The sequence below is a fragment of the Leishmania infantum genome, chromosome 36, assembly GCF_000002875.2.
Source record: "Leishmania infantum JPCM5 genome chromosome 36".
NCBI classification, from domain to species: Eukaryota; Euglenozoa; class Kinetoplastea; order Trypanosomatida; family Trypanosomatidae; genus Leishmania; species Leishmania infantum.
The window spans coordinates 504,192-518,301 of NC_009420.2; the positions used below are offsets into that span (position 1 = coordinate 504,192).

A 14,110-nucleotide genomic window follows, 5' to 3' on the forward strand; every position below is an offset into this window, starting at 1 on the left:
CTCTGCGCAAAGAACTTCCTGCACCTTCAGTGGGCAGCTACTACACGCTGCCGGCGCAAACTGTGAGCGGTATAGTCGCGGATCTTGGGTAAAGGTGCCATCAGACGGCACGCCAGGTACAGCAGCCGTGCAGTACATGTTTGGGACGTCAATCGAACACTCGCTGTACAGAGATCTACTCTAACGGAAAATCCGAACTCCCTTCAATGGTGAGGTAGGGAGAGGCGGTAGCAGCGAGGCGGGTTGGGCAACACGTGCTGTCTTCGAAAACAGGCCAGCGCACAGAGCGGACAGAGCTGTGGTTGATCCTCAGCGATCTACACTTTCGCTCACTTCCCTTCTTGTGTTTTACGCGGAGCGGAGGATACGATGCTGCTAGCCCTTACGCGCCACTTACTCTATCACCTGCGGCAGAGACACACACACGCGGGTCCGTCAAGAAAGCGCAGCAGGGATGTCGGGTAAACGCCTATGGGTGTTCAAAACAAAGGGCAGCGGCCAAGAGACCAAAAAAAGGTGACCGTCACACTCCAATGTAATTTGGTGCACAAGGCAGCTGGCAAGATCAGTACAGCAGGTACAATGAGAACAGGAGAGCGAAAGTTGCGGGCGAGATGACACACACGCGGACGAGCCCACCAGACACGCCGCCGACGCATGGCACCGATGGAAACGCCAGATGAAGACGGCGAGGCCATACCCCCTTCCCCACGGCCCGACCCGAGAAGGCCGTCGTGAAACAGGCCCCGGGGCGCGGGGATGCGGGGACTGCGCGGGCGCGCTGCCACGCACCGCTGGGGCGCGGCGTCCCGGCGGTGGGCAGGGCAAGGGCGGCGTTCGACAGGAAACGGCGCGAAGAGGCGCCGCACGGGACAGCGCCAAAGCGGGCACGCGTGGCGTCATAGGCGGCATCGTCTCCATCCGGCGGGGTGGGCTCCATGAGGCACCGATGCCGGATGCACGACGTGCGCAGCCCGAGGTGCGCGAGCGGGGCTCCTCCAGACCCCCATGCGGAGAGTCCCCGCCCCGCGCTACGGGATGCCGCGGGCTGAGGCGACTTGGGGGACTGGGGGGGGAGGGACGCATGGCATACAGGCAGGATGTGCAAGGTCGCACAGGTCCCACCCCCCGGCCTGCGGCTGGTGGCCTTCCTCCCTGAGCGCGTCCTGCAGCGCACCTGGACGGTCCACTGCCTCCGCCCTCGCGCATGTTACCCCGGACGCGGCCCGCTTTGGCGCGAGGCATGCAGTCCACGCCGCGTCTCCGTCGGGCGCCGATGGCGCGGCACGCGGCCGGTGAAGGGGGCGAGGAAGGACATGCAGAGGCCCATAGGACGCACGGCCCGGCTCCGCGGCAGGGCGGCTCGTCCTGGACCGCGAGGGTGCAGCTGTGGTGCATGGGCGGTAGGTGAGCTGCACATGCTGAAAAAGTAACTCTCATTCCATTTTGTCTGGTTCCTCTGTTTGCTGATCGTTACCCTGCTCATGATAGGCCGTCACTTTTCGGCGGCGGCGACGATGTCCCCTACACCCCCAAGCACGCTAACTAGGAGACCGAGAACAAAAAAGGTATTCCACCGGTGTGTGCATGTCTTTGTGTACTCACTGTGTAAAGACCGTGTGCCATGCTCGACATTTATTTTCCCGCGCTCACTGGGCATATGCATACTCGCTTCATCCACACTTTTCCGGCTACTCCCTGTACGCCGCAGAGCTCTCTGTGTGTGTGTGTGTGTGTGTTAGAGGGACGGAGGAAGGGAGGGACTGCGGAAAGAGAACAGCGACAAGAGCAGACGAAAGCAGAAAAGCACTAAGCGTGCTGCTGAGATGCAGACGAAAAGGAAAAAGATCGTGTGGATGGGGGTATGGATGCGGATGCGTGCGTACCCACGTCCACGACTGGCCCACAACATTAGTTCCCCACCCCTTCCCCTACGCACCGCTTCCGAAAATGTTGACCATTCAGAGGAGGAAGAAAAAAAGAGGAAAAGAGGAGCACCGGATACACAACAAACAGAATGCACACAAGCACCACGCAACCATGGTCTCATGGGCGGCTCTCTATGCAGGTGTGCAGATCCTCACGTGCGGGTCACAGCTGCATCGCCCTTAGCAGCACCACAGCGCCTGCGCATTCGAAACAGTTTGTAAGCCCCCCCCCGCGTCTCGATTTTTTTGGCGCTGTTCGCTCTTGCCTGCCTCTCTCACGTTCATCAGAGAAGCACCCGGGAAACACACACACGCCCACGAAATAGAGAGAGGGATACCACAGCGCGGCGGTGCAGCGGGAAGACAGGCGACACACCGCCATGGCAAATTTGCCTGTTAGGCAGTCTCGGCAAAGGGGGGCGAGGAGAGTGAAAATGCCTGGAAGACGCCGCGCCCCCTTCTCCCTCGCGGGATCGGTGCATTCGCTCTGTTGGCCGCTCCCTAACTCCCTTTTCCTCCTTCGTCCTCATGTGCCCCTCATTCCCTGTTCGGACGTGCTTACAGCGACGAAAAGGCACAGGCGATGGCACACACCTGGATGGCCCAGACAGTGTCCAGGAGGCTGCAGCTGGTGACAAGCTCGCCCGCGATCTTGAACGGATGCACGCCCAAAGTCAGACGCGTGTGGTTGCCAGAGCGAATGGTGACTCTCTTTTGTTGGTGTTCCAGTTGATCGTCTGGCAGCACGGCTTCCGATGGCACGTGCCGGCCACCGCGCCTCATGGAATGCTGCCTAGCACCATCGCGAATGTGGCGATGAGGCACGTTGCGCCCGTGCACGCCTCAATAATAGCGACGATATACATGATCAGACCATGGGCCATGAAAGCAATCGTGATTATGCAGAAGGACTCCGCAACCTTGCAGCTTAAGAGCAAGCGTTAGCAGACGGCGTGCGTGAAGTCGCGGTTGTAGTAGCCGGCCGAGTAGCACCCGATCCTCGATCCTCGTGCCTCAGGCAATAAAAGCACACACGCTCACACGCAGATTCTGCGTGCTACCCGTGACATCGTACAGCTTCGTCTTTCGGGCACTGCTGATCTCAAGCATGCCGATCGGAGCCGAAATGACAACGACCCGTAGTGCGATGAACCCTAGCACCGAGCAGGCGCCAAATGGTTGCCGAAGCGGGCGTACTCGCCCATCTTATCCATCTCCTGCACGGCATCCTGGCTGCCGCGGTGAGAGTTTATTTCCCCTCACCCCTTTCGCCGTCTTGTGCGTCGAATCGAGCTAATCATCCTTTTCTGCAAGAAATTCGGTGTACATGAGATGTTTTTGTCGAGGGGGGTCGGGGAGGCGTGCGACCGAAGCGGAGCAACCATCACTTCGACTCCATGTACGTGTATGCGCTGTATGGGCCACCAGCTAAGGTTGCTTTCCAATCATGCCCGGCACCTCCCTGGACGCAAAAAAAAAACATAATCTCCTTCGTCAGTGTACGAAGGATGTCTCCTTAGCTGGAGCACAAGCGGGAGGCAAGAGAACTGAACTAACACAAAAAAAAGTATCAAGAGGGACAGAAGCGGAAAGCATAGAGAGCCAGGGACGGGTTTCCCCTAGGATGTAAGGAAACGTATTAAGCGTCGACGCAAATGGACACAGCAGGGCAAGTGGGGGGGGAGCGACAAGCAGGGGTATCACCCCCCTCTCCAAAAAAAAATGGTCAAGTGATGATGCGCCGATGCGGGTGCCTTAGCCAGTGTACTTCCCACGCCCAATACGAGCACGCATGGTTGTAGGAAGGAGAGTAGTGGTGGTGCCTGTGTGAGGGTGTCCGGCAATGCGAGCGGCACGTGAAGAAAAGGTCGAGAGAGTGAAACAGGAGAAGTGTGCATGTGCCGCATGTCACTGGTGCCAGGAAAAGCGGCAAAACAGCAACGAAACACAGAGCTGCAGTCGAGCAGCAACTGGGCGAGGAGAGCGCCAGTACGCCGAATATCTGTACTTCTGCTGGGCTACAAAGACAATCCGATGCACCGACGGGACTACGCCTGCCATCGCTACCGAAATGGTGCTTGTGCGTCACTCCTCGAATGCGTCGCATAGACTTGCCTTCGTGGTGAATGTTGCAACATGCAAAACTATACGACGAGGGCTGAAATCCCGCGACGCGCCGCGTTCTCTTCATGACGAGCCTCATACACCGCTTCGATTCCTGCCGTCTTCGCGGGCTTCCAGCAAGCTGCGCGCGTCAGAGAACGAGTGCATATTCATATTCTGTCCGGCTAAGAGGCATACGGAGAAACGCTGAATTGCGCCACAGGACGGTGTCTACAACCACAGCACTCCTTCCCCCGCCCCTCCTCTCCTCCACGGAAAGGTAAATGGCCATTGCGAAAGCAAAGGGCGTCACGGGCGCTAAAAGCAAAACAAAAACAACAGCGAAAAAAAGAAAAAAGGGGGAAGCATACAAAAGGGGAACAAAGAGAGAATGACAAGAGTGTCGTCGTCACGATTACTCCCACGTCACAGACAGACAGTGTAAGTCGGAGCACACGCGTCGTGGGGAGCGAGACACGACACGCCCTTCTGATCCCTTTCTCTGCTTACGTTTCCAAAAGAAGAATATACATCCTCCCCCTCCTCTCCCTTCTCTCCTCTCCGCCTCTGTCTCACAAGCGAAACGATAGAAAAAAAAGTCGCCCTCCTTCACCATTGCGATGTTATTAGGTCATTGTCAAAGCAGGTCACTCAATGCGGGTGGTACAGCCAAGGGAGGGAGGGAGGGAGGGGGGGGGCAGCGGAAAGCATGCGAGTCCGGAAATGGACCCACAAGCGCGGGGGCGAGAAGAAAAAGAGAAGCCGCATCGCCAACACCAGAATCAAACAAACACATATGGGCAGGAGGGGACACCGGTAAGTACCATGAGGGAGAACTCAAACAAAAAGGAAAAACAGAAGAAAAAAGGAAGCATATCAGTGGACCACATCACGGCACGTGATCGGTGAAAACCAAATGCCGAAGCTACATGTTTCCAGAGAAAGGGCCGCAGAGACGGTGGAGGCGGGAAAGGGATGGGGGGAGGGTGAGAAACGGGCCAGGGGCAAAAACGATGGTGGGGAGCGTCGGCTCGCGCGCGCAGTGCAGGAAACAGAGAGCGCGTCAACGCCATGGCCCGCATTCTTCTTCAGTGACCCGATGCGAGCTCTAAGGAAAAGGCAGAGAGCACAAAGGGGTGCTACTGATCGCCCTCCGCGCTCTGACGCTGCACCCTCAACAGCCAGCAGAACTTATCGAAGTGTGCTGCATCCTGCACGGGACTCCGGGCGCGAACGAAAAAAAAAACAGGGATACAACAGATACTGGCTTGCCCGTACCCCCTCCACTCCACAACTTCTCCCCCGCCCCTCAACACCGTAGATAGGGTCCGAGCGAAGCAATGGGATAAGAACAACATGCAGAACTATCACACCGTATGACGACAAACCGGCGGCGAGGAGAGGAGCAAGAGAGCGCATCAACCACTGCTCTTCCGCGCTTCACCTATGAGGTCACCGCGCAGCCGGCGAGCGATTTCGACGGTCACTGATTGCGCGGCGCCGGTGGCTGCCAATGCTGCGGAAGACGACGTGGCCGTCGAAGAGCTGTTGTTTTGCAGGAACGTGCTGAGCTGCTCTTGACGCGAGGCACGGTTGCGGGCAAGGAGCTTTTCACGCTGCTCTCGCATGTACTGGGCACGCTTTTCAAGCTCCTCGTTTGTGGGTGCCGGTGCCGGCGCCGGCGTTGCTGAGACGGCGGTACCGTGTGCCGGATGCGCCGGTGCGCTGGGAGTCGATTTAGAGACGCTTGCAGTCACTGTGGACGGAATAGCAGGCAAGGCAGCCTGGCGCTGACCAATGGAGGGCAACGCAGGTACGCTGACCGGCGCGGCCACAGGTGCGGACTCCGCAGCGGCCACCGACGCCGGCGCAGCGGCAACTTGCTGCGCCGGAAGAGGAAAAGGCGACTCAGGTGAATTGAAATCCGCCTTCTGCGGCTCGGCCTCCTCGCACCCCTTCTGCCCCGTCCCCGGCATTGCGAGGTCATGAATCGGCTGAAGTTGCGATTTCTTCTGCTTGTTAATGGATTCGACGTGATTCTGTCGGCAGTGCTCGCCTTCGGAGAGCTTCTGAGCGGGCTGCGTCTGCAGGGCAGCCTCCAGCTGCGCCTTCTCACGGTTTGCTTGGTGTTCGACAGCAGCCATTTGTAGATCTGCATCCTCCTGTATGCAAGCCTTCTTGTACGCCTGTACTTGCTGCTGTGCATGGTCATCCTGCAACGACACTTCGATGGCGCGTCGCAGCGCATCGTCCTCGTTTACGTCGCCGTTGAGGTCGATGGCGCGCTGCACGCGAGCCGGGGCCGGGGTTTCCTTCTCGACTTCCTCCGCTGACAGCGCTGCACCGCCGTCCCCGCATACCTTATCTGAAGAGAGAGCGGCGTTTGCCAGAATGTCAAGCTCCAAGTTGCGCTTCACCATCATGGTGTGAAAGCGCGAGAAGTTGTCCGCATTAAAGATCTGCTTCAGCAATTTCTTCGCAGCTTGTTGCTCGGACCGGCCCTCGGACGTCTGCGCACTCACCACGAGGGAGCTCTGCAGGGCCTCCACGGCCGTCTCCATCGACACCCCCAGCTCCATCAAGAAGCACGTCAGCAAGGAGTCGATGAGCTTCTTGAATTTGTTGTGCACCACCGTGTACTCCAACTGCATCTCTGACTCGTTACTGAAGATGCAGCAGTTATCGTCGACAAAGTTGTCGATCGGCGTCAGCCATATCGGCGACGCGGAAAACTGCACGAGGGCCTCCGTGATCCACCGGCTCTCCGTCATTGTGAGCGACACGATGTACGTACCGGCCTCCAAGCGCACTCGGTGCCACCACAGTGACCACGTCAAAGCCGTTGAACGACACCACACGACGATCGGAAGTTCTTTTCGATGTGAGTGAGAAGACAGGCGAAAAGAGGAAGTCCCAAGAGCGCGTCTCCTCCCTAGTCCTACTCGGGCAACGTTGTGGCTGACAACACACAACGCTCTGCGGCTTCCCCGCTGGCAAGTTCGCACGAAACCACAGCACACGTACGCAGCGTCTGACGTATACGCGGAGCCGAGCTCACCGCGTTCGTGTGAGACGAACTTATGAAAGTGGTGGCTAACGAAGATGAGTTTGAGGTGTCGTGTAGACGTGCGAGCAGCCGACTAACGAGACAGAACAGCGAAACGGAAAGAACAACAAAAAAAACGCAAGAGAACCGAGGAGAGGGGGGAGCATACACGCGTGATGAGGTGGTCGGCAGTGTACAGTACCGGCACAAGAGAGGCGGCGGGGGAGGGCGAAGAGCGAAAAATGCGTCACACCGCGTGAGGGAAGGATGGAAAGGAGGCCAACGGAAAGCGTCGGAAGCCAGAGCACCGGCAAATTTCGAAATACGTGCCAAGACAAAGGGGCTTTGAGCGCTCCCGCTGTGCAGTATGTACCTCAGGGATGATTCTGGTACGGATTCGGGTAGTGACAGAGACGTACGATCTGCAGGCAATATCGGATTGTAGAAGAAACAGCGTAAGACGGGCTGCACGACTCTCTAAACGTACAGAAGGCGACAAACAACAACGTGAGCAACGGAGATAAAAGGAGGACAGAGGGTGTGTTGTGATAGCATTCAATGGCATCGAGGTAAGGGTGAGTAGAGTTGCAGGTGCACTATGAGGGAATCGGCACGCGGGAATGCTGCATGTACCACCTGCTCTTCTAAACGTATGACAACCAGCAGCTTTTTTTTTCCATCAGCACTTGGGCCGTCACTCCTGTTTTCGTTGTTTTTCTTTACTTCATGCGAGCGCGTGTGTCTGTGAAGAGCCGGTTGGCAGCCAAGGGTGACTAATCGTGTGCTCGGGGAAGAAGGAAACGGCTTCAACCACAAGGGCGTGACAATTGAATGGGATGGGAGAAACAGGCGTGGTCCGATAAGCCGACACCCCTGGCCTCTACCAAATTTCCACCCCCCTCCCACCCGCAGCCCGCCCCCCCCCCAGACACACATACACACACCTTTCACTTACGTGTGTGCGCGTGTGTATGCGCGCATGCGCTAAGTAGTGTGACCTGCGCACACTGCCGGCGCAGACAGTGAAGAGGCTCACCCGCGCATGACAGTGGGTGAAAGAGAGTCAGACACGAGGAAGGGAACGGGGAGTTCAGCAGTCAATATGGGGCTAGAAACAACAAAGGCATGAAAAACGCACGCCCACACAATGCCAGCGTTGTTCTCTTATCCCCCCTCCACCCACCCCGGACCCCCCCCCGAAAAAAGGAAAAGAAAACATCACAACACAAATGACCCCGCACGGGAACCTTAGTGAGAACCGGTTTGGGTTTCTTGCTCCTCAGTGTCGCAGCCGCTAAGCTGTGACGACGTCGTCATCGCTGTCGTCAGGAACTTCATCTGCCTCTGACTCATCGCATGCCTCTGCCAACTCAGGAGTGTCCGCCAAGAGGGTGATGTTGCTCTCCCATCTCGAAAAGCAGTCTGCCAAGGATGCACTGCAATACGTACACTTCTCCTGGATGTCTATCGGCGTATCACGAAAGCACCTCGGACACGTCGCCGTTGTGCTAAGTGACTCCAGACGTCGTCGTGCACCGCACTCGGGGCACTCCGTCACACGCGAGCGATTAAAAAGACCACACTCGCACTTCCACCTGGATGGATAATGTGTCGCCGTTGGTGCCCGTTGTGCGTTGCACTTGGGGCAGTGCGTGCGGACAGGGATTTCGCCTCCCGAAAAGACGGGTGTTGTGCACACCTCGCACAGCCACACCTCTTCCTGCAGGTCGAATTGCCGTATCGCGCGGCACCCTTCGCAGCGCAACGCGTTTCGAGTGCGGTGGCCGTGGCCACAGGCATCGCACGTCCACTCCACATCACGCAGACGAGCGCGGCAGCGGTAGCACGCAGTCTTCTCAAAGTGGTTCGGGGCGCTGCACACAGCGCATGAGATGCTCGTGCTCAGCGCGCTGTCGTCCGAGACAGTGGTACCTCTCTCCGCCGTCTCGCACGGTGTGCGTGGTAGGCCGCACTGCAAACACACTGCGTTTGCGGCATCGTTACCCCACTCGCACTCCTGGCATGTCCACGGACAAACATTCTCCCGTCGCTCATTGCACCCCAGGCACAAACTACGGTCGTTTCGGTTGGTGCTGCAGCAGTGATCACACAGCCAATACCCGTAGGGGACCTCCCGTCTGTGTCCGCAGCACTGGTGCTGCGTCACGCGCAGCAGCTTCCGGCAATATGGGCACTGCCAGTCTCCCTCAGCAGTTGCTGGCATAATCATCACATCAACTACGTCCTTGAGCGCCGCAGGATCGCTGGAGACGGCGGGCGACGTCACATCGGTGCTCGGCGAACTGGCGGAGGCCGGCATCACAGCGAGCTCTTTCTTGTTCCTGAGCCGCATGGCATCGCGTGACTCGAGGCAAATGTCGCAGAAGGTGACGTTGCGGCGATGCGCCACGTTGCAGGTGAAGCACCACCACGCGTTGTCGGGAAGTTTCACCGCCACCTGAGGCTGTTTATCGTCCGCGTGCACCGGTGAGAATGGTGGCGATGGAGAGAGCGAGGATGGCTCTTGAGTGTCATGGCGCAACCCCCTCGCTGTCGCTGCAGTCCCTGAAGTACGCGCGGCTTCCAAGAGCTCGGTCGCCTGGGCGACGGTCTTCGAGTGCAGCATCCCTGCAGAGTCAGCAGCAAGGGCCACGTTGGTGGTGTCACCAAGTGCGCTCTCTGAAAGCGGCGGCGTAGGCAGGGTCGCCTCCTCCGCGCCGGGGCGCTTTTCCCTCGCTAGCAGAAGGGATTCCGTGGGTGCCATGCAGGCGGCGCAAAGCTCCCACCGGACGTCATTCCAGCCGCGACAAGCCGTGCATCGCACAACAGAGTTCGAGTACCTCTGCCGTCGCTCACGACCGCAGCCACGGCACTTCACCGCAAACACGCTGTTTTGTACGCCTGCGTCGCAGCAATGGCACGTCCACGCCAATGGACGGTCCGCGAAGCATGAAGGGCATTGCGTCGCTGCTCGAGGGCAGAAATGGTCGCAGGCTGGGCACACCCAATCCTGGACACCGCCGAAAGGCGCGCGACACTGGTCGCAAATGAACTTTTCCCGCTGCGCCCTGGCGACACCGGCTCGGTCTGCGTGTGGCTGCGCGGAAGCGCCGGTTTGACGATTGGTGTGAGAGCAGTTCTGGCATACCCACGCAGTGGGCGCGATGGCGACGTGGCGCAACGGCGGGAACGCAGACCGGTACGAGGTCACCGCTGGCGCCTCACACTTGCGGCACGTCGCAGAAGACGAGGTCAGTGAGTTGTACGTGTGGCAGGCACAGCATAACCACTCCAGCGCACGCAGCAGGTAATCGCCGCGATTCCCTCGACGGATGGTGGCAAACGGCTCCGCCGCTGCATTTGGCGCCCGCGAATCGGTCACGAATGCGGCTGCTTCATCGACCCGCACAGGCGACCCGGAAATCTCTCGGCCCCCGAGACCATCTTGCACGTGTGCTGACATCCCTGAACGAGGCGCCGCGCCAGGAGGCGGTTGCGGGCGCCCGCCGCCCAAAGCCTGTACCTCCGTGCCGAGTGTGTCGCCCGCGCCTCCTCCTTCGGTGGCAGGAGTGTCGCATTGTGAGGGGCGGCAGCTTCTGCTCTTCGTGCCGGCAGTTGTGCTGTGCGATTGTTCGTCGCCACCCGCCACATCCTCGCAGCTCTTAGCGAGCGAAGATGTAGATGCGGGGTGAAAGGCATCCTGTATCAACATGCGAACAAGCATGTCCTCCTGTGCCGGTGACTGATGCGCACTTGCATCGGACGGCCTTGAAGTGTAGTCGCGATTCCATCGCCACGGAACCGAAAGAGTCTGAAGGCGATGACGGCGAAGGAGAGGCGGGATCGCTGGTGCTGCTCTCAAGGTGGCACGCAGAAGCGCTGAGTGTTGGTACAGCGACTGGGGAGCCTGCATCGGTGCAGCGAGCAGCAGGTCGATAGACCTCCTTGTCCCTCTTCCTTTTTCTCTGCGCCAAGCTAAGTGGGTCGCTTTCACAGCAGGCAGCGTATGCGGACGTATCGCTGGCCCGCAGGCGCGCTAGGCGATTCTGATGGCAGTGGAGACAACGGGCCAGTGTCCGGCATGGCCACGCGCGGTGGTCATCGAAGGGGTCGATGCAGAAGGGAGGGGAAGAGTGAATCGACAAGATAAGTTCACAACACCTTTCGCGGTCAGAAGGGGCGGGAGGGCGGAGCAGAGAGGTAGAGGTGCATCCCATCAGTCACCAGGATCCCTCGTCACGACAGCGAGCAAAGCGGGAGAGCGGGACCGTCACTGCTCGCGCGGGCATACACACACACACACACAGAGATATGTTTCGCTTGCTCTTGGCCTGATGCGCATCGTCAAGCATAACACAGCAGCGAGCTCCAAGCACGTGCATGGCTTGAAGATGAAGTTTGCACCCTACTGCATGCTACCAGAGTGCTGCCCTTGCAGCTACGATCAAAGGCCATGGCGCTGGCTTGATGTGCCACTGCCGTTCGCTTGTTTGTCTTCCTCGCCTTACAGAAGGGTGTGGCCCCTTCGGCCTCAGCAAAGGAAGACAAAGGCCGGCAAACGAAAGCACCACAGGTGCGCACACGGACGCGCACGCACCCAGAAAAGCATTTTGACCGCATCACAGGACATGCTTCCCTTCTCGTCTGCGTGCAGCACTACACGCGTCACATAGCAGGGCCGCTTTGCTCCTGCTGCCTTCGTAAAAGGACGGCGGTATATCGCTTAGATGGAGCGTCGGGCACGAAGCACACGCTCAGGGGTGTTGGTATCCGACGTTCCCCGCTCCGTGTAGACCTCCTCTCCCACTCCTCGCACCTCCCCAGAAAACAAACACGAAGGAGGAGGTTCGCACGCCCTACTTTCCCAGCGTTGCTTGCCTTTGTCTGCAACGCCACCTGCGCAGAGACGCGGTCGACCACGCGCAGTGGTAGTGGTCGTGGTGGTGGTGGGAAGGGCAAGTCTGTATGCTTTCACGTCGTCTGCGCGCTGCTTCCAAGGGCGCGGTGAGGCGATGGGGGAGAGGAGCGGGAGGGGTCTGAAGAGCTTGTAAGTTCCAAATCGAGTACACAACAACGAGCGCCCCTGTGGCACTCTCCATAAGGCCGCTGCCGCCTTGCGTGTTGTCATCATATCTTGTCCTCCTCTTCTCCTTTGTCCCCCCCCCCACCCCGGGGTCAGCGGCGAAGACGGAAGACGAATCTCTTCGTGGCCGGAAAGCCAAAAGTGTCTCTGCGGAGTAGCGGTCGTGCAGTCGCGTCATCTGCGCCTCATCGGGGTGCAGCAATGCCGCACATCGCAACATGCGGGAACATAGAGACAGAAGAGTACACGGCGAGGGCGCCTTTCCTACAGCTTCACAGGCTTGCGTACACTGCTGCTTCGAGTGGCCGGAAGGGCATGCTTGCGAGCGCCGCAGCGGTAACACTCGAGGCGATTCCTGAAGTTCTTTGAGTAGCACTTCGCGCACAACCAGTCTCCCGCCGACTTCCACGACGCGTTCATGGCTCCCTCGGCAGACTTCGTGTTCGCGCCCTCCTGGAAGCCCTCGCGCTCGTATTGCGGCGACAGCGCCTGGCTAGACCATTCCTCTGCCCGCTCCGAGGTACGGCCACACTTCCAGCAGTCGTGGCGCGTGCGGAAGTTGCTCGCCTGACAGTAGGCGCACATCCAGTTATTATGCTGCACTGGTGCAGCAACGGCGGCAGCGCCGGGACTGTCCGTCCCTCCCCAGCCTGCGGCGCTGAACGGGTCGGCAACCCCTTGGTCCGGTACTGCGGGACGCGGCGAAGTGCACTGGAAGCACTCCGTACGACGAGAAAAGTTCAAGGCGTTGCATGTCGAGCAGTACCACTCCCCACGAGCCCTATTCCCTTGCGGAACGTAACCACCAACATGGTCACCACCGCCTCGTTCTAATTCGCGAACCGTCCGGGGCTCAGCGGCCGGGCGATCCATGCCGCAGCCGCGGCACGCCTTGTCATAGATGCTCGTCGTCCCCTGACACGCACTGCAGGTCCAACAAACCGGAATGCGGTTTTTGCAATAGAAGCAGCGCGAGCGCGCCAGGTGGTTCAAGGACGCGCATAGCGGGCACTCCCACTCCGCGGGGGTAATGTGCGTACCACACCTTAAACAGCTCTCTTCGTCGCCAGGGTTGATGTGGCCACAGCTGGAGTTGCGGCACATCCAGTCAAACCCAGGCGGACCTTCCGGCGCCGTCGCCCCCTCCAAGACTGTCTGCAAGGCTGGGTGGACTTTTCTTCGTTGATGCAGCGGTGAATGCCGCGTTTCCGGTACGCCTCCGGCCACAAAGGGCGCCACAGCTGACAGCTTGAGCACACGTCCCGTGATCGGCGCCTCGCTGCCGGGGTGGATGGCGCGCAGCGTTGGATCCAAGGCCTCCGCCCCTTCTAGCGGATTCATAAACTGCTCGTCTGCCTCCGTGTACGAAACGGAGTCAAAGTGTTCCTGCTGCTGCTGAAGCATCAAGGTTTTCTCCGTTGCACGGCGCAGGATCTCCTCCTCCGCAACGCTGTGTGGTGCCATATCGTATCCACAGAATCCACAACGACTGTTGTCCTCTATCTCGTCTACGCGATTGTTTTCGTGACAGACAGCACACATCCAGAACTCCTTGCTCTTGTCGATCGCATCCGCGCATTTCTTGCACTTCCGCACACCGGCGTAGTTGATGGTACTGCAACCCACGCACTTCCACCCTAGCAGCTGCGGCTTCTCTGTTCCACAAGACTCGCACTCTTTGCGTATTCCTTGGTTCACGGCGCGGCAGGACTCCTTCGCGCACATCCACGGGCGCAGACTCCTCGACTTCCACGACTGCCGCAGCGATCGCGTCAGCGTTGTGTAGGGGCGCGCTGAATCTGCCCGCGCAGACCCTGTACCACAACCTCGGGAGAGGTGGGAGGAGCACCAAGAAGCAACCAAACTGACACGCCACAAAGGAGTCCACGGATAGCAAACAGCCGCCGCTTGCACCACTCGCTGTGTAATGGTACCGACTGCGGGGCGCAT

At 59.1% G+C, this 14,110-nt stretch overlaps 3 protein-coding genes across 3 annotated transcripts; all 3 read right to left on the minus strand.

Annotated features, from left to right (window-relative positions):
* Positions 1-5,449: 5,449 nt before the first annotated feature.
* On the minus strand, positions 5,450-6,802 carry LINJ_36_1460 (conserved hypothetical protein; the record flags this gene model as incomplete). The annotated part of the gene is made up of 1 exon (XM_001469428.1): positions 5,450-6,802. The coding sequence occupies one exon, from the start codon at positions 6,800-6,802 to the stop codon at positions 5,450-5,452; it is 1,353 nt and encodes a 450-aa protein (XP_001469465.1).
* Positions 6,803-8,371: 1,569 nt separating this feature from the next.
* Positions 8,372-10,990, minus strand: LINJ_36_1470 (conserved hypothetical protein; the record flags this gene model as incomplete). The annotated part of the gene is made up of 1 exon (XM_001469427.1): positions 8,372-10,990. One exon carries the CDS (start codon positions 10,988-10,990, stop codon positions 8,372-8,374), a length of 2,619 nt encoding a protein of 872 aa, XP_001469464.1.
* A 1,434-nt stretch (positions 10,991-12,424) lies between these two features.
* LINJ_36_1480 (conserved hypothetical protein) lies at positions 12,425-14,110 on the minus strand (the record flags this gene model as incomplete). Its single annotated transcript, XM_001469426.2, has 1 exon — positions 12,425-14,110. The coding sequence occupies one exon, from the start codon at positions 14,108-14,110 to the stop codon at positions 12,425-12,427; it is 1,686 nt and encodes a 561-aa protein (XP_001469463.2).